The sequence below is a fragment of the Acipenser ruthenus genome, chromosome 44 (genome assembly GCF_902713425.1).
Source record: "Acipenser ruthenus chromosome 44, fAciRut3.2 maternal haplotype, whole genome shotgun sequence".
NCBI classification, from domain to species: domain Eukaryota; kingdom Metazoa; phylum Chordata; class Actinopteri; order Acipenseriformes; family Acipenseridae; genus Acipenser; species Acipenser ruthenus.
This window is the reverse complement of record NC_081232.1, coordinates 9,678,716-9,698,775: the sequence shown is the minus strand read 5'-3', so window position 1 is coordinate 9,698,775 and position 20,060 is coordinate 9,678,716. Positions and strand designations below refer to the sequence as shown.

The 20,060-nt window shown below is 41.7% G+C and overlaps 1 protein-coding gene across 1 annotated transcript in view; it reads right to left on the bottom strand.

The window, feature by feature from the left end:
* Positions 1 to 3,729: 3,729 nt before the first annotated feature.
* Positions 3,730 to 20,060, bottom strand: part of LOC117414437 (uncharacterized) — a 21,109-nt gene continuing 4,778 nt past the window's right edge. Inside the window, exons 2-10 of the mRNA XM_059012505.1 lie at positions 18,674 to 18,949; positions 16,245 to 16,528; positions 15,699 to 15,819; positions 13,607 to 13,833; positions 12,969 to 13,178; positions 12,410 to 12,574; positions 11,208 to 11,357; positions 4,611 to 4,809; positions 3,730 to 4,109 (exon numbers count right to left, since the gene is read on the bottom strand). Coding sequence (XP_058868488.1) covers positions 3,919 to 4,109; positions 4,611 to 4,809; positions 11,208 to 11,357; positions 12,410 to 12,574; positions 12,969 to 13,178; positions 13,607 to 13,833; positions 15,699 to 15,819; positions 16,245 to 16,528; positions 18,674 to 18,949 — 1,823 coding nt within the window. The 3' untranslated portion in view covers positions 3,730 to 3,918. The remainder of the gene's footprint in view (positions 4,110 to 4,610; positions 4,810 to 11,207; positions 11,358 to 12,409; positions 12,575 to 12,968; positions 13,179 to 13,606; positions 13,834 to 15,698; positions 15,820 to 16,244; positions 16,529 to 18,673; positions 18,950 to 20,060) is intronic.

Below are 20,060 nucleotides of genomic sequence, written 5' to 3'. Positions count from 1 at the left end.
TACTGGAGCAATCTAGGTAAGGTACCTTGCTCAAGGGTACAGCAGCAGTGTCCCCCACCTGGGATTGAACCCACGACCCTCTGGTCAAGTCCAGAGCCCTAACCGCTACTCCACACTGCTGCATAAGGAAATCTTAGAATATTTCCACACGTGTTAACCATAGGAAACTGAGAACTGCTGAAAAACTCCATGGATGGTTGTGGCTGGATTCCAGTCGGTGGCAGAGATCTCAGACCTGTAGCAAACATTAAAACATCTTCCAGTGACACTGCAGTTTCTTGTTCTAAAAGAATAAAGTAAAAAAAAATGCATGCAAACTTATTATGAACCGTTTTTTTTATAGACATTTAAAGTTTATGATCATGTAAGATATTTGCGGTCTTATGTTGGTTCAGAATCACAAATTAAAATGAATATATTGCATTAAACACTTAACTATGTTAAATGGAACACAGACAAGTGTAAACTCATTCCATCTGGCTAATTGTATTACAATCATAGCTTTGCATTTTACAAAGGAACAGGAAGACTGCTCCTCAAAGTATGGATCAACAAGAAACATTTTTACACATTATTCTTTTAATCATAATCTCCTCTTAATAACATTGATTATATTTATAGGCATTTTAAAGTCACAAATGTCTCTTTTCAATAAAATTCATGGATTTCTTTGGCTGCAGAAAGTTAGGTTAAATATGGACAAAAGTGTGAAAGCGTAGGGAAGTAATGCTTAGATTATGTAATGCAGTGTGGAGTAGTGGTTAGGGCTCTGGACTCTTGACCGGAGGGTTGTGGGTTCAATCCCAGGTGGGGGGACACTGCTGCTGTACCCTTGAGCAAGGTACTTTACCTAGATTGCTCCAGTAAAAACCCAACTGTATAAATGGGGAATTGTATGTAAAAAATAATGTGATATCTTGTAACAGTTGTAAGTCGCCCTGGATAAGGGCGTCTGTTAAGAAATAAATAATAATAATAATGCATGTTAAATATTGATTTCTAAAACAGGACTTCCTGCAGGAACACTTTTGGTAATATGTAAATAAATCAGGTGAAGTAATTAAATAATTAAAAGAAAACGTATACAAATATATAAAAGAAGGGAGTGGAACCTGCAACGTAGGAAACCATACGTTTTTCATGAAGTTTGAATTTCCGTCGACTGGGTTTGTTTCTACATCGCTATACTCTCTGGGCGTGCAGAGTCATATTCCCGGTACCTCTAGTTAAAAATCTCACTAAACGCTTTCTTTTTAAATTCTCAACACAGTTGCGTCAAGTCTGCAAGTTCTTGCGTGCGCGTTAAAGACAGACAGCCCGCTGCCACGTTTTTAGCCGACTTTACGATTTCAGCTCGAGTGCCTTTAAGTAAGATGACACTGGCTAGAACTCTATTCTCGTTTTTTATAGACAAATAAGCTTACATGATTTGAAAAACGTCATGAACGATACAAGCAGCTTCTTACACTACTTGGTTTGATTAAATGAGTAGTATACAACAAAATATGGAAGCTCAACATTAATATCAACAAAGAACAACGGCAACTTTTTAATGAAAAAAATATATGGTAGCCTACTTCAATAGGAACATTAGCTTGCTATATTATATTAAACCAAAACAATAGAAAAAAAAATAACGATCTGGTCCTCTCTGGGCTTTTTCAATTTGTATAATTTAATTAATAGAGAATCAAAACATACTAAGATCATAACAAAACGTGTACACGTGCTTTTTTGTATTTATTATTTGTATTTATTATTTAATTTCTCTGCTGCACTCCTGCTTTGTATATGATGCAGAACACGTGATTGTAATCATCTAACACTAGCAATACTCTTTCAAATACACGTGTTATGATTTTGAATGCGCGCTTCTTCAGGACGGTATTAGCGTCATTGCTTGCGCCCCGGCTCCTCTTTCTTTACACATTAAGCACTGGCTATATATACTGTAGCTGGACCTGGCAACGAGGCGCGCAATTTTATAGAGGAGGCTCCGAGGAAGACTAAAGGTTTAAACATGTAAAATTAAATCATGCTAAACGGTTTTTAATGAACCTAAAACCGCTCTGTTATTTTCAGCAGGTGTAATTGGGTATTGATGAAATGCTATCAGGGACAGGGAATAAGCTACTTTGAATTAAGGAGAATTAATCAGCTTTAATAGTTGAAGTGAGATATGTGACCATATGTGCAAGTATATGAACTATTTTTGTCCCAGATCAAAATACAGTACTGCCTAACAACCCCTTTGTGAGAGGGCGGGGAATCCTGCCAGTTATAATACTCATTAGTTTGTCACACATCACAAAACATACGTTTATATGATCTCTTTATAGCAGGGACTGTTTCTACTATACTTTTTCTGATCATGCTGTAAATTATGAAGCTGGTGGAGCAGCCTCCCGTCTGCAATCTTGCCGGTAAAAAAGTGTCGTGAACGCACCCAATATTTAAATTAAACTGTTAATTACAAAACAAAGTCAGTTCTTTTTACCTTGACGTCCTGATTGACTTGCTGGTTCTGTTTCACCACCTTCATTATTCGAACACGAGAGCAGGCAATGACATCACTTCAACCCGATGCTGCGTCACCTTGCATTTCGTTCTCGCACTTGCCTGAGAACTAGGCATCTTCCAATCTTCTTGTGTTCTCATAATTAGCATGTAGCGGCTGAAGACTTAAAGGCAAACCGTTAAAGGGAAAATAAACACCGAAAAATTCAAGCCATACGTAAGAGTATGAAAACACTGCGCGCAGTAATCGCAAAATATCTCATGCTGGCTTCGGTTTCAGGATGCAATGAATCAACACGTGACTGAAAGGCAGACACACTTTGCAAAGCATTTTGTGCGTGACCCGAGACAAGCATTCATTACTTTCACAAAATAATCTGTTTTGTAAATGCATGATCTAAATGCATGTTATTAAATGACATGCTTCCTTTTGTTCATGTTACATCTGCTGGATTTTACAGTGTATGTAAGACATACATAATTACAGGAAAGCATGTCAGAGACAAATTCATGTTATGAGCCCTTTTTTAAGAGCCCGCCTGTGTTAAGAGGCTGCTATTAGACTGTCCCTTGAGTGGTCTCTTAATACAGGTTTGACTGTAGTGTAGCGTGCGCGGGGGTAGGTAGTTGCAGGGCTGGTGACGTAATCACACACGAAGACATAAGCCCGACATACGCTTCTTGCAAAGGGAGCCGGCTCTTTTGCACAGCGGTATCGGCGCTATGCTTTAGTGGGAGAGGTCTCGTGTTCGATCCCCGCCCCTCCGCTTGTGTGTGGATTGCCTCGCCCTGCGTGATGCGCCTTCCTGCGGGAACCAGCATCGCTACAATACATATATATATATAGTGAAATCGCAAATAAAGAAAACATCTATCATTTGATAATATATAATGATACTGGTCTGTCCTACCCATTTAATTTCATTAAAAAATGAAAATTATATATTTTTTTTCTTTATTTGCGATTTCATATTATATATATATCTATATATATATATATATATACAGATATAGATAGATATAGATAGATTATATATATATATATATATATATATATAGAGAGAGAGAGAGAGAGAGAGAGAGAGAAAGATATATATATATATATATATATATATATATATATATATATATATATATATATATATATATAGAGATAGATATATATATATATATAGAGATAGATATATAGATATATAAACAGTATATTGGACGTACAGCTATGGCCAAAAGTTTAGCATCAGGGATTTAACCAAGTTCAAAGTGAAGGCAGTGAAGGGCATTGTAAGATTGTATCTAAACGGAAATTATGAAGTCACTATCTGAAATAGTTTATGAGGTATAAGAAGTTATCACAACGCAATCCACTGTGCACCACAAGGCAAATAGGCTTGGCAGAAGTTCCTAGCTACAAAAAGATCGATTGTCTTGTTGAGTCTTCATTAAATTCCACTTTTTAGAGGCTTTCTGAAAATCAAAAGCAGCTGGATTGGGTCCTTCTAGCCCTATCACTAGGAGACTGTCCAGGTTGTTTCTCTGCTCAGAAGTTGTCTGAATAAAGGATTGTAAATGTTTAACCATCTTTGTTTTGTGATCTAAAAAAAAAAGAGAGAGACAGAAAAACAAAGCTTTGTGAATTGTCATGGATAGAACTACAGCAAGACATATTTCTGTCATTATATATGAAGTCACGATCTGAAATAGTTTATGAGGTATAAGCAGTTATCACAATGCAATCTATCTATCTATCTATCCATCTATCAAAATTATCTATATAACCCTTTTGGTCATAGCTGTAGGTTAAAATGTCACAAAGTGTCTTCTGGCTGAAACAGTTATTAATGACAGGAAAGACGCTGTTGATGACATAGGAAGTGCAACACTATCTGAAAGCACAGCATGCAAACATATTTCTTGAACGTACTGCAGTACCAGGCATCATGTTATAAAATGTGTTTCTTTCAAAACTGCACATTTGAAACCTAAAAAACTAAACAAACAGCTTAGATTGATGGAGTTTTTTTTAGCACGTTTAAACCTTTTCTTTTTGTGATCCCTTGTTTATAATGAAGAGCATAATATACAGATATACTAACCAGCCGCTTCAGACAAGAGCCATGCAATTGAAGCAAGCCTGCTGAGTATTGGCAGTGCGTCTCTTTGGTCTGTAGATAGGCTTTCAATTTTAGACATGAAGCTTTTCTTCCCAGAGTCACAGTTAACCAGCTCTCTCCAATTGCTACCCAATTCGCATCTCAGTTTCGTTTCACTGAGCCTGAATTGTTTTGTCAGGACCTTAAAGCACATGAAGAAAGGATTACTGTATCTCCATTTCCAACCATTTCATTTCTTACCACTGTCCTATTGTGTGTGTTCTCTCTCGTTCTCTATTGATGTAACTCATATATACAGTGTATATATATTTATATATATTGTGATAAACCTCAGGGCATGGTCCTGAATGGGAGATATGTGAGGGCAGAGATTTTGTTAGGACTTTGTCCGTTCACAAAATGGAGGTCCCAATAGGACTACAGTTTCCAAAATGGTCGCCCACCACAAACTACACTACCCAGGATCCTTACCAGGTAATTAAGGTATGTCAGCACACCTGCAGGTGATCAAGGGTAATGACCAGCCCTATAAAAGGAGCAAACTGACAGCACCATAGCGAGAGGGGAGTAGAAGGAGTTTGGTGCTGTGTGTTGAGAAGATTTCTGTGTGTTCTATTGATTTCTGGATTGCTATATTGTGTATGACCCTGGACTGTTTGGATAACCCTGTTGGCTTTCTTGACCCTATTTTGGATGACTACCTGATTGTTGGCACACTCTGGATTAACATTACAACTCTGATTATTGGACTTCCCTTGAAAATAAACACGCAGGTAACATCCTGTTTAAAATAAACTTACACTTGTTGTGTCTATTGTGTTGTCCCCGCTCATACTTGTGAACAAAGTACGCAAAGAAGGACTAACTTTGTCACATTTGGTGGAGAATGCGGGCACTCTACTACATTTGACAACACAAATACAAAATTGAAAAGAGCAACTGAGACTCTGTGAAAGCAAAATGGAGACAGTTGTACAGGCACTGATGCAAGCTGTTACAGCCCAGCAGAAGGCAACCAGGGTCCAGCAGACGGCGCATCAAGATGCCATGCGGATGCATCAGGAGGCGCTACAGATCCAGCACACCACAAACCAGTTGCTGCGGGAGGAGCAAGAAAAAGTAGCTAAAGAGTTGAAAACAAGCATCCAGGAGCTCGCCTCCAGGATTGGACCAAAACCCCAGCCTGTAGCACAACAGATACGCACAAACCACTATCTGCAAAAGATGACTCCGCAGGATGACGTAGAGGCGTATCTCACCACGTTTGAGAGAACGGCTGAGAGAGAAGGGTGGCCAAAAGACCAATGGGCAGGGTTCATCGCACCTTATCTTGCCGGAGATGCACAGAAAGCCTACTTCGATCTGGAGGTCGAAGACTCAAAAAATTATGACAAACTGAAAACAGAAATAATGTTGCGGCTTGGAGTGACCAATGCAGTGAGGGCTCACCGGTTCCATAAATGGTCCTATCAACCCGGACAACCCCCCAGAACCCAGATGTTTGACCTCATCCATTTGGCTCGAAAATGGCTACAGCCTGAGGCCCACTCATCAGCTGAGATCGTTGAGGCCGTCGTCCTAGACCACTACCAGCGATGTCTGCCCAGGGATGTTCGTCGCTGGGTCAGGCAGAATGAAGCTCTTTCTGCTGACAACCTGGTCGGTCTGGTTGAGCGATATTACACAGCAGAGTCCGGTGAGCAGTGGCAGGATGACAGACATACGTTCCCCAGGCCCTGGCGAACCAGCGGACAGGGTAAGTCTGTTCCTAGGAACTTGGGGGAAGATGAACAGCGGAGCGCTGTAAAGACAGTACAAGACTTGGGGGTAGAAACAAGGACACTGGCAAAAGTTGACAGTAAAGGGCCGGTGTATAGAGGGTCATGGCCCCGACCTACTATTTGTTATAATTGTAACAATGTTGGACATATTGCTGCACACTGTCCTCTTAAAGAAGAGCCCATGCAATGCAATATGGGTAATGAGAATGAAGCAGACACTGTCTTGTATTCCTGTCCTGTTGTAACTGCTGTTTCTGAGAGAAAAAATCCCAATCATGAACATATGTGTACTGTGAAGGTTGATGGGAGAGAGGTGACAGCTTTGCTCGATTCCGGAAGCATGATTACACTGGTTGCCGAAAATGTGGTGCAGACCCAAAAATTGGATAAAGATCAGGGTGTCAGTATTACATGTATACATGGTGACACACGCCAATACCCCACCGCATTAGTACATATTCAGACAGATGCAGGGTCTCTTGATTATCAGGTTGGCGTTGTACCCTCCATGCCATATGATGTAATACTGGGGCGATATTTTCCTAATTTCACAAAATTGGGGCCAAACAAGGGCACATTGGAACCGCCCACCACAATTCTAGAGGGAGGTTTTAACCCTCAGAGCCAAAAGCAGGCAGCCTCAATCCCACAACCTAAGGGAAAAAATGGTGTGGACTTTGATGAGCCACGTGTAAAGGTTTTAGTAGGAGACAATAATGATAAGGAGGAGCTTAACGCCCCTGGGCCTAGTACCAGTAGTGACCCAGGTACGGGTGTCAATCAGGAAGAACCCAGTACCAGCACTAGTAGGGAAGGCATTAACCCCTTGTCAGTCCACCCAGTAGTTGAGGACATTGATTTTCCTGACTTGGAAGTATCGTCCATTAACTTTGGGACGGCGCAAGCACAGGATCTTAACCTATATCATGCAAAAGAAAATGTGAAGGTAATTAATGGGACCCCCATACATACAGAAAACATGCCTACCAGTTATCCCTACTTTATGATGAAGAATAATTTGTTGTATAGAGTGGATAAAATAGGATTAGAAATAATTGAACAATTGCTGGTACCTGCTGGTTTCAAAAAGACAGTACTTGATTTGGCCCATGGACATATATTAGGGGGTCACCTGGGGATGGAAAAAACTCGGGAGAGAGTATTAAGAAGGTTTTTTTGGCCAGGTGTTTATGGAGATGTGTCCCAGCATTGTAATTCATGCCCAGAATGCCAACAGACTGCCCCTAAACCGGCATTTCGTAGTCCCCTAGTTCCTCTTCCCATAATAGAAACACCATTTGACCGGATAGCAATGGATTTAGTGGGACCATTACCGAAATCCTCCAGAGGGCACCAGTACATTCTGGTTATTTTGGATTATGCCACTCGATACCCTGAAGCCATCCCGTTGCGTACCATGGCCTCTAAAGGCATAGCAAAGGAGCTTATGCTCATGTTTAGTCGGGTGGGCATCCCAAAAGAAATCCTTACAGACCAGGGCACCCCATTTATGTCACGGGTTATGGCGGACCTTTGTAAGCTCCTTAACATAAAACAGCTACGTACTTCAGTGCATCATCCACAGACAGATGGCCTAGTGGAGAGATTTAACAGAACCTTGAAATCTATGCTACGTAAGGTGATTGATAAGGATGGGAAGAATTGGGACTTCATGTTACCATATTTGATGTTTGCCATACGTGAGGTTCCACAGTCATCACTGGGATTTTCACCCTTTGAGCTAGTGTACGGGAGGCACCCACGGGGGATATTAGACATAGCACGGGAAACCTGGGAACATGAGTCCACACCCTATCATAGTGTGATCGAGCACATCACTAACATGCATGATAGGATAGCAGCCGTCACCCCAATCGTGAGAGAACACTTGAGACAGGCACAGGAGCACCAGCGTTTTACCTATAACCGACAGGCCACACTACGGGTGTTTCAACCCGGGGATCGGGTGTTGGTTTTAGTCCCGACTGTTGAGTGTAAATTGCTAGCCACATGGAAGGGACCATATGAGGTGATAGAAAGGGTAGGGGAAGTGAACTATAAAGTCCGACAGCCAGGCCGAAGGCGGCTTGAACAGATATATCATGTCAACTTATTAAAAGCTTGGAGAGACAGAGATGTTTTGATGGCGATCGAAACGTATCCCATCCCACCGGTAGGAACACCTGAAATCAACATAGCACCTACACTTTCCCCAGAACAGGCACACGAGGTGAAAGGTTTTGTGGGAAAAAATAAGAGGGTGTTTTCAGGGATACCAGGTAGGACACAGGTGGTAGCGCATGACATTATCACGACACCAGGGAAGAAAGTGAATATGAGACCGTATCGGGTCCCCGAAGCTCGTAGGGAAGCCATAAGGGCAGAAGTAAAGAAAATGTTGGAATTAGGGGTTATTGAGGAGTCCACCAGTGAGTGGTCAAGCCCTATAGTTTTGGTTCCCAAACCGGATGGCTCGTGGCGGTTCTGTAACGATTTCAGGAAATTAAATGAGATCTCAAAGTTTGATGCTTACCCTATGCCAAGAGTAGATGAACTATTAGATCAGATAGGGAAAGCCCGTTACATCACCACCCTTGACCTTACAAAAGGATATTGGCAAGTCCCCCTAACTACTAGAGCTAAAGAAAGAACAGCTTTTGCGACCCCTGACGGGCTGTTCCAATATACTGTATTACCATTTGGCCTACATGGCGCCCCGGCCACCTTTCAACGACTTATGGACCGGATATTGCGGTCCCATCGGGCATATGCGGCAGCCTACCTGGACGACGTGGTAATTCACAGTCCGGACTGGGAGTCACACTTGCCTCGAGTCCAGGCCGTACTTGACGCCATTAAAAAGGCCGGGCTGACAGTTAACCCAACCAAAAGCAGTATAGGTCTAGAAGAGGCCAAATACCTGGGGTATAAGGTAGGGAGGGGAATAGTCAGACCCCTGATAACAAAGGTGGAAGCTATAAAGGGTTGGCCCAAACCTGTCAACAAGAAGCAGGTGAGGGCATTCCTGGGTATTACAGGGTATTACCGCAGGTTCATACCAAATTTTGCCACAATAGCAACTCCACTTACTGAAATGACTAGGGCCAAGGGACCCAATATGGTTAAGTGGGATGACAAGGCAGAACAGGCCTTCAGTAGCCTCAAGGAAGCCCTGTGTAGTGATCCAGTCTTGGTTGTCCCTGATTTTGGAAAAGAGTTTATATTACAGACAGACGCCTCTGAGGTGGGGCTAGGGGCCGTACTGTCTCAGGAGATAGAGGGGGTTGAACATCCCGTTCTCTTCTTAAGCCGGAAGCTGGAACCCCGCGAAAAGAACTACGCAATTGTTGAAAAAGAATGCCTAGCGGTCAAATGGGCTTTGGAGAGCTTACGGTATTACTTGCTAGGCCGTCAATTTACCCTAATCAGTGACCATGCCCCCCTTACCTGGATGCACAGGTCCAAGGACAAAAATGCCAGGGTGATGAGGTGGTTTTTGAGTTTGCAGCCTTACACTTTTACACTCAAACATAGGGCAGGGAAAGACATGGGAAATGCAGATGGATTATCCCGTGTCCATTCTTTTTTTGCTGCTGTCGCTCGACCCGTGGGGTCGATGCTGGGGGGGAGGATATGTGATAAACCTCAGGGCATGGTCCTGAATGGGAGATATGTGAGGGCAGAGATTTTGTTAGGACTTTGTCCGTTCACAAAATGGAGGTCCCAATAGGACTACAGTTTCCAAAATGGTCGCCCACCACAAACTACACTACCCAGGATCCTTACCAGGTAATTAAGGTATGTCAGCACACCTGCAGGTGATCAAGGGTAATGACCAGCCCTATAAAAGGAGCAAACTGACAGCACCATAGCGAGAGGGGAGTAGAAGGAGTTTGGTGCTGTGTGTTGAGAAGATTTCTGTGTGTTCTATTGATTTCTGGATTGCTATATTGTGTATGACCCTGGACTGTTTGGATAACCCTGTTGGCTTTCTTGACCCTATTTTGGATGACTACCTGATTGTTGGCACACTCTGGATTAACATTACAACTCTGATTATTGGACTTCCCTTGAAAATAAACACGCAGGTAACATCCTGTTTAAAATAAACTTACACTTGTTGTGTCTATTGTGTTGTCCCCGCTCATACTTGTGAACAAAGTACGCAAAGAAGGACTAACTTTGTCACAATATATATATACACACACACACACACACGCACGCGCACGCGCACACGCACACACACCAAGCATCGAAAAAAACTTATCACTATAACACATTTATTTTTGAAAAATATAAGGTATATAAATGATGGACATTGACGAAATGTTTTTGGTTTCTTTTCATCCTTGACCATGACACGCTTGAGTGACTAGGACTGAAGCAGATGCGCTTAATCACCTAATTAGTGAGACAGTTGATTGGACGCTGGATAGGGAGCGATTTCAGCTGCTCAATTGCTGAATTTTTAATTACTTTTTGAATATTTCTATAATTGTTCTTTCACGTTGAAAGTGTAGATGATGCTGTGTAGATCCGTGAAACAAACTCCTACTTTAATGCATTTTGAATTGTATTTTTTAGGCAGCAGAATGTGAAAAATGTTCAAGGGTGTGAAGACTTTTGCAAGGCACTGTATGTATATTTATATATATAAAACCGTAAACATTTTTTTCCCATATATCTGGAGAAACCACTTATACGATTATAGTGAAACTTGCTAAGTATACGATTCTAGGGGAGGTGTCTGTTTTTGAGATTAACAGTTACAAAAAAAAAAGAAAAAACTGTACAGTACCGAGATGTGTTCATCGTCATCATTGTTCATACAGTGGTCTGGGTCTTCATCAGCTGGTGCATCAAGGATAGTCAGAGCAGACAGAACAGAAGTGTCTGGAAACTGAGCCTTTAGTTGGTCTTTCAACTTCTGAATGAAGGGCTGGTAAATCTGGAATTACACATTTTATATATATATAGATTATATAATGAAAAAGTAGGTTTAGGGTTTCTAGTCATCTTTAACTAATCTTTTCGATTTTAACATTATTTCACAATGACAGTGTTTTGCAATGAACCAAGATGCAATAAAATTAGGAAGTAGCAGCGTTCTGAAAAATCTAGCGTCACGCATCCCTGCAACTGTTTAAATAACATACCTGTCATTTTTTATTTCATCTTTCACATCCAGGCAACTTTTTACACTTATAACCTTACAGTGTGTTTCAAAGCTCTTTTAAAAAATGTCTGCTCTAGTGCTCTGGAGTTTGAGATTTGTCTTCTAAATCAGCACTTCCCATCCCAGGTCCTGGGGGGGGACCCCCGGCTGTGTGGCTGCTGGTTTTCATTCCAACTGAGCTCTCGATTACTGAACTAGACCCTCCTCTGAACGGATCATTTGCTTAATTGTACATTTTTAAATTGTTCTCAGCTCCTAAAAAGTCACCGATTTCAAGTTGTAAAATGTTGAAATCTGCAACTGTTTATGAGCTGAGAACAAGTAAAAAATACAGCACATGATTAGTTCAATGAAGGGTCTAGTTCAGTAATCGAGAGCTCAGGTGGAATGAAAACCAGCCCCCCCACAGCAGGGGGGGGGGGGGGGGGGCGACTCAGGAGGTGTGAAGATGAACCCACGCTGTCCTCTGAAGCGTGTGCCGTCAGCCGTCCGCTTCTTTACACGCTGCAGACTCACCGTGCAGCCGCCTAAGAGCTACAGCGTCGGAGGACAACGCAGCTCCGGGCAGCTTACTGGCAAGCCTGCAGGCGCCCGGCCAGACCACAGGGGGCGCTGGTGAGCCGAGGACACCCTGGCTGACCTAAACCCTCCCTCCCCCCCAGGGGGCGCTCTGCCAATTGAGCGCCGCCCCCTGGGAGCTCCCGTCTATGGTCGGCTGTGGAATGTTAGATCGCTAATATTGTACATTTTTGCTTCAGTGTTTAGTAAAATATGGTGCCATTTCAATTGACCGTTTTAAACATTTCAAACAGAAAAAATCTTGCCTGCTGCATGAACAGGTCCCACTGTTCTTCAGTGTGCGTTATCTCCAGATCCTTCCATTGCTCAGCAAAGTATTCATTCAGCATTGAAAACGTATTGTCCGGGTGCAGTTTATCAATCACAAGATTGATGATATTGACACTGTTACTGAAACTAACATCTGCCTTCTGGGGGGAAAAAAAAAAGATATAATTGAAACATTGATTTTGTCATTGTCAATGATTATCATCAATAAAAGTATAATTGAGACTCGAATGACTCCTAATTGGAACTTATAACAAGATTACATGATATTAAATAAGAGATCTAAATTGTGTTGTAGTAGTTTTTTTTTTTTTTTAAATTATGTCTCAATCCTAAAATTCTAGGTGATGCAAAACTTTTGTCCAAAGCTGTAGCCAACACTTTCATATTGCGTGCGTTCTGTATCACTGTGTTGTGGCTTCATTATCTGCAGTGTGTACGAACTACTCCAGAAAGCACTGCTTCTGAAAAGACTCCTCAAAGTTCAGTTTCTGGTTTTTTTTATGAAGGTTACTATCGTGTTCCTCTTATGCTCACCTCGAATGATTTTTGAATTTTTTTTAGGTTTGCGAAGACACTATCAAGCATCAGAAGAATGGCACAAAACTGGAATGATTTTACATAATCTGGAATGTGCTCCGCTACTTTAGGCAATTCCTTGACCAGGGTAGGGATTGCTCGACAATGGAAAAGCCACTGGATGTCCTTTGGATCCTTCACTTTGAGGGTCGGAGAATCAACAATGTTCTGTTTTAGAAAAAAAATGGCAAGACATAGGGTTGTGTTTTTTTTTTAATTTTTAATTTTTTTTGATTTCACTGTCTGAAAATAGGTATGTCAAGATATTTCACGATTAAGCAGAATATTTATTCAAGCAGAGAAATGATCACATTCAAAATTGATCATTCCCTCTAGCGTTAATAATAAATGTTCCTCTATATTTAAAAGCATCCCTGGAAAAACAGCTAAATTGTGGAATAATCATGTACTGGAAGGAAGCAACAACATATTACACGGCGATGGGTATACTCGGGGAATGAAGGACCTGTGCAAAACCTTTGTCCTCATGTCAATGGAGACAAAAAAAAAGAAGACAGATCGTCCTTAAATTCCCAGATTACTGGTTGGAAAGGGGAACATATTTGGGGAAACACTGCAGCCATAACCTTTCTTACCTTGATTCCCAGTATATTGGAAAACCTCCCATTACTGGTGGAATAGAATGTAAAGATCTGGCTCACTGTCTCCTTGAATTTCTCCATGGGTTTCATTGTTTCGCATGCATAGAAGGCAGGGAGAATAGCATAGCGGTAGCCACAATGATGAGAAATCAAACATGGGCAATCTTGTTTCAGAAGTTCTGCTACACGACACATGACAGGCTCACCGTCACTCTGAAAAGCTGGATGAAACATAAATAAAAGCACATCTCACATATATCTACGCGACACAAAACTCCATTCGTGCACCGGATAGGTATGTTATCAACCATTGAATGGACGTTATCAGTATTTATCAGTCCGATTTTAATGAGGCAGGAGGTACCTGCCGAGTCTACCAGCAGGTTTAGCAGGTCAATATCAGCCTTTTTAACCTGATCTCTCGGCAAACACTTAATTGTGATCTTTTCAAAACATACAGATTATTTATTTGTGATTTAGAACAACCAAGAATTATGGGAAAGGACGTTTTAAATCTTTGAAATATACCTTAACTTCTATCCCACATATCCCACAATTCTTTTCAACGTCCCGCACCTGCCTATTGGCTGAGGTTTAGTGTGAATATATAAAGAATTCATGGCAGTGTGTATTTGAGCACTAGTACAACAAGACCATGCACTGAATTAAAATACATGGAGACTAAAGAATAGTCCGTTTTTGCAACAATTTAATTGGTTTAAAAGCAAACAAATTGGGTGTTCTAAATCACAAATAAATGGAATATATGTTTTGAAAACATCACATTTTTTTTGCTGTGAGATCAGGTTGTAACCAAAGGCTGATATTGACCTGCTAAACCTGCTGGTAGACTCGGCAGGTACCTACTGCCTCATTAAAATCGGACTGATAAATACTGATAACGTCCATTCACTGGTTGATAACATACCGACTGGGTGCACCTTTCCAATATGCTTACTGAAAGGAGCGTAAAAGGGTTACATTATGATATGATGTCCATTTTCTTGAAAGAGTACATTGCTTCAAAATGTCTTTTTTCCCCACAGACCCCTTACTATTTTATGTTGAGCGTGCGTTCTGTATCACTGTGTTGTGGCTTCATTATGTGCAGTGTGTACAAACTACTCCAGAAAGCACTGCTTCTGAAAAGACTCCTCAAGTTTGGTTTTCTGAAGCAAGGAGGGGAAGCATATTAGTGCTGTGCAACACTGATCTGCTTCCCCGTATATAGGTATAGCTCCAGCCAAAAGTTTAGCACCCCCCCTTATATAGAATGAACTAATTTCGCTATATAAAGACGAATGTAAACCTGCTGAATAATGTTCCCTTGTTAACATATTGAATTACACCCCCTCTATATAGAATGAACTCCCTCAGCTTCATAGAGTCCAATGAAAGCTGCTGAATAATGTTCCCTTGTTAACATATTGAATTACACCCCCTCTATATAGAATGAACTCACTCAGCTTCATAGAGTCCAATGAAAGCTGCTGAATAATGTTCCCTTGTTAACATATTGAATTCCACCCCCTCTATATAGAATGAACTCCCTCAGCTTCATAGAGTCCAATGAAAGCTGCTGAATAATGTTCCCTTGTTAACATATTGAATTACACCCCCTCTATATAGAATGAACTCACTCAGCTTCATAGAGTCCAATGAAAGCTGCTGAATAATGTTCCCTTGTTAACATATTGAATTCCACCCCCTCTATATAGAATGAACTCCCTCAGCTTCATAGAGTCCAATGAAAGCTGCTGAATAATGTTCCCTTGTTAACATATTGAATTCCACCCCCTCTATATAGAATGAACTCCCTCAGCTTCATAGAGTCCAATGAAAGCTGCTGAATAATGTTCCCTTGTTAACATATTGAATTCCACACCCAGCGCTTTGGAGTTTTTCCAGATACTTCACTTGGACAATTTTACAATGTGCTATTTTACAATGTGATACTTTGTACTGTGATATTTTGTAACGACTGTAAGTCGCCCTGGGTAAGGGTCTCTGCTAATAAATAAATAAACAAAATAATAATATATACATTCTTTTTTTATATAAATATTTTGTAGAAATGATTTTGTACCTGCAAGTTTCTCATGATATTCGAACCCTTTCTCCTGTAGTATTTGATCAATAAAATTCTTAATGCTGCAAGCATCTTCAAATGAGCAAATGGATAGAAAACTAGTCTTCACTTGCCCGTCCTGTTGAAAGAAAAAAAAATTCATGCATTTGATTTTTTTTTTTGGGGGGGGGGGACTGCTAATTATTATTATTATTATTGGTAGTAGTAATTAGTCATTTAGGAGACACTTATCCAAAGCGACTTCCAGAGACTAGGAGGGTGAACTCTGCATCATCAACAACTGCTGCTGCTGCTGCTGCTGCAGAGTCACTTCCAATAGGAGCTTGTTTGTTTGACGTCTCATCCGAAGGACGGAGCACAAGGAGGTGAAGTGACTTGCTCAGGGTCGCACGCACGCACGCACGCACACACACACACAGAGGGAGTCAGTGGCTGAGCCGGGATTTGAACCTCCTGGTATCAAGACCCCTTTTCTTTAACCTCTGGACCCCCCAAGCCTGGATGGAGAGTAGATGCAGTGAACAGCTACACCTTTTTACTGACCTTTAAGTAGCTAACGTACAAAATCACCCATTGTCTTCCACCAATTATTTCTTTGTAAGCCTGGACAGAAAACACTGGACTCAACCTGACCGCTTCCTGGATTTCTTCTTTGATGACCCCACTGAGGGAGAGAAGGACTTGCTCAATGTGTTTGTCTTCAAACATCTCAATGGAGTTTAAACCCTCGCCTCTCACGCTCTTGGCAAACTGCAGAAGCTCTCCGAGTGTGTCGGAAGTGATCTGGACCTTTAGTTTGCTCAAAGTGTTAACTGCAAGTAATATTCCTTAAAAAAAAAAGAAAAAAAAAGAGTCATCATTAATGATTCGATGGGAGAGCGCACCCCTTAACAGTACGCGTCTGATGCGGAGGTCAGTGTTATTCAAATCAGTTTACTATAAAACATACAAAAAACAAAAACGACAAATCTTGTTAAAGTAATACCTTTTATTTGAAAAGTTAAAACAAAAATTTGAAAGTAGATTGTAATAATTCATTACAGGTTAATATCATTATATCATACTCAATTGAAACAGAATTAATCATACAATCAATTTATGCACCATGGAAACTCATAAATTATTTTAGTTACCAGTCCTTACATGCGAAAAAAGTTGAAACAGTCTCGCAATGAAGAATTACTGTATATTGTTTTCTCATCGGGGATAAAATGTTTCAATTTAGAAACTTGAGATCTGAAGTCTAGTCCTCTCCATTCAAGGTTGTAAAGAAAAGACAAGATGGCTTTTTCTTCAGGACTCCATTTCCCACAATGCTATGAAGCCACACACCATGTGGTTTCCTCTTCCTGTTACACAGTTAAATGTTTCTGTGGCTTTTCCAAGAGACAGCTTGCTTTCTTGAGACATTTTCAGAGAGTCATTTTAGATTTTCCTTTGATAACTCTGATTTGGTTTGAGAGAATGCAATAAATACTAATCAGTGAAGTACAATCTCTCTGCATTATTTAGAATTATAAATGCTCTGGTAAACTTACATACAAAGCACAATGCTCATACTTTGGCGGTTAAAGTTTCAACTTGAGGTTAAATTTTTTTTTTTTTTTTTTTTTTTTTTTTTATTTAAACACCAGTGTTTTTATACCCCGGTTTTCTCCCCAATTTGGAATGCCCAATTATTATTTTTATCCCAGTTCACCGCTGCAACCCCCCTGGCGACTCAGGAAACAGAGGCTGAAACACGCGTTCTCTGAAACGGCAAGGCGTTGTTTTTCGCACTGCGGATCCACAAGCGAAGCCACCAGACCTATAGTCCTGGAGGACAACACAGATCTGAATGGCTTCACTGTGGACCCGCAGGCGCCCTGTCAGCCACAGGGGGTCGCTGGTGCGCGGTGAACCGTGGATTGCCCTGACGACCTAAACCCTCCCGACCCGGGCGGCGCTGAGGCAATTGTGCGCCGGCCCCTAGAACCTGACGGACACGGTCGGCAATGACATTCGAACCTGCGATCTCCAGACTATAGGGCGCATCCTGCACTCCACGCGGAGCGCCTTTACTGGATGCGCCACTCGGGAGCCCAAGGTTAATGTTTTTGATATTGTAAACATGTTAAATGGCACACATGATTATACTGAGATGGGATTTGGGAAGTAAACAGGCTATTTATTTTGATTTCCAAATCAGATATGTGAGCGGAGCTGTGCACTAGCGGAGCGGGACCATTTTGCTAGGAGCGTGTGGGATAGCGAGATCCCTGCATGCAGTACCTTACACTTTTCTCTATTAAATTTCATTTGCCATGTGTCTGCCCAGTTCTGAATGCTGTCTAGATCATTTTGAATGACCTTCGCTGCTGCAACAGTGTTTGCCACTCCTCCTATTTTTGTGTCGTCTGTAAATTTAACAAGCTTGCTTACTATACCAGAATCTAAATCATTAATAAAAGCCATGGAGCGAGCGGTTTGAAAGAGGGAGGATGCGTTTATGAGCACTCCACTTTATTTTATTTATCTAGCAGACGGCTTTATCCAGGGCGACTTACAGAGACTAGGGTGTGTGAGCTATGCATCAGCTGCAGAGTCACTTACAACTACGTCTCACCCGAAAGACGGAGCACAAGGAGGTGAAGTGACTTGCTCAGGGTCACACAGTGAGTCAGTGGCTGAGGTGGGATTTGAACCGGGGACCTCCTGGTTACAAGCCCTTTAACCACTGGACCACACAGCCTCGACTCCATTCGCATGCTCCGTTCTTTTGATTCTGTGCACCCAAAGACTTGTAATTAAAAGTTTTAATAATTACCATTTGGTATTCTGTCCTTAACCAGCAGTTTGTCAGTTTATATATTAAATAAACGAGGGAAAAAAGAAACGTGTTAATCAGATTATTCTTCAATTTACTGCACCTGCGGTACCGTTCAGTAGAGAATCGACTTTTCAAATATTATTTTGAACTCAATAGCATTTACCTTTCATGATACTTTCGTCAGAGGATTGCTGTATTTCGTGGTGTTCGCTCCCTTCACTGCTCTCCGTGTTTTCATCCAACAAACGTTTCCCACGCTTTTTTAGTTTACAGCGTTTTCCAGTGTTTGAGTATTTGGATTTGTAGCAGAGTCGTCTGTTCCTCTTTCTTTTTTTGTTTTTCTGCACTGGTACTGGTACTGGAACCTCCACATCCGCCTCAGGGGTAGTGTCTGGAGTTGACGCGCCTACAGGATCGAAAGAAAACGATTCCTCTATACCTGGAAAAGAAACAGGAAATCTGAATAGTGGCAATGCCACGCAGAGGCCAGGGTGGTGCCACCGCGGTAAAGTTAGCTTGACGTTCGATATTCATTTGATATTCGACTCACGCTAAAAACGGCTGGAGCTCCCCAACCACAGTGCTCAAGCCATTATGCGCATGTCAGGCTACGTGTGTGCGCGCATACGCAATATGTTATTGTTTTTCACAAATTATTCTTAGGATTCACATGTAAAACAGAAGCTGTGAAACAATTCACAACTGGTATTCTTTAAGTCAGAGTTGTTTTGAAAACGCTAGCTGCTGTGGTTGAGGAGATCCAGCCATTTTCATTCATGTCGGGTTAGCGCGAGTCGAATATCAAACGTCAAGCTAACTTTACCGCGGTGGTGGACCGTCCCCTAAAATATCCACTAAAAAATCTAGAATACCATTTGGTTGAAGCATGAAGCCTCGCGTGAGAAACAAACGAAACTGGACCCACGACTCGTACCAACGGCGCAAAGAAAGATGTCTATAATATTAAACTGTTTTATAACATATTCCTTTTCCAATTGATGTATTTTCTTATTTTTATTTCGCTGTGGTGTGAGCACACACACTGACACACACACACACACACACACACACACACACGCACACAGACACGCACACTGACACACACACACACACGCAGTGACACACACACGCACAGTGACACACACACAGACACACACACGCACAGACACGCGCACTGACACACACACACACACACGCAGTGACACACACACGCACAGTGACACACACACAGACACACACACGCACAGACACGCACACTGACACACACACACACACACACAGTGACACACACACACACGCACACAGACACGCGCACTGACACACACACACACACACGCAGTGACACACACACGCACAGTGACACACACACAGTGACACACACACGCACAGACACGCACACTGACACACACACACACACACGCAGTGACACACACACGCACAGTGACACACACACAGACACACACACACGCACAGTGACACAGACACACACACGCGCAGTGACACACACACAGACATGCACAGTGACACACACACAGACATGCACAGTGACG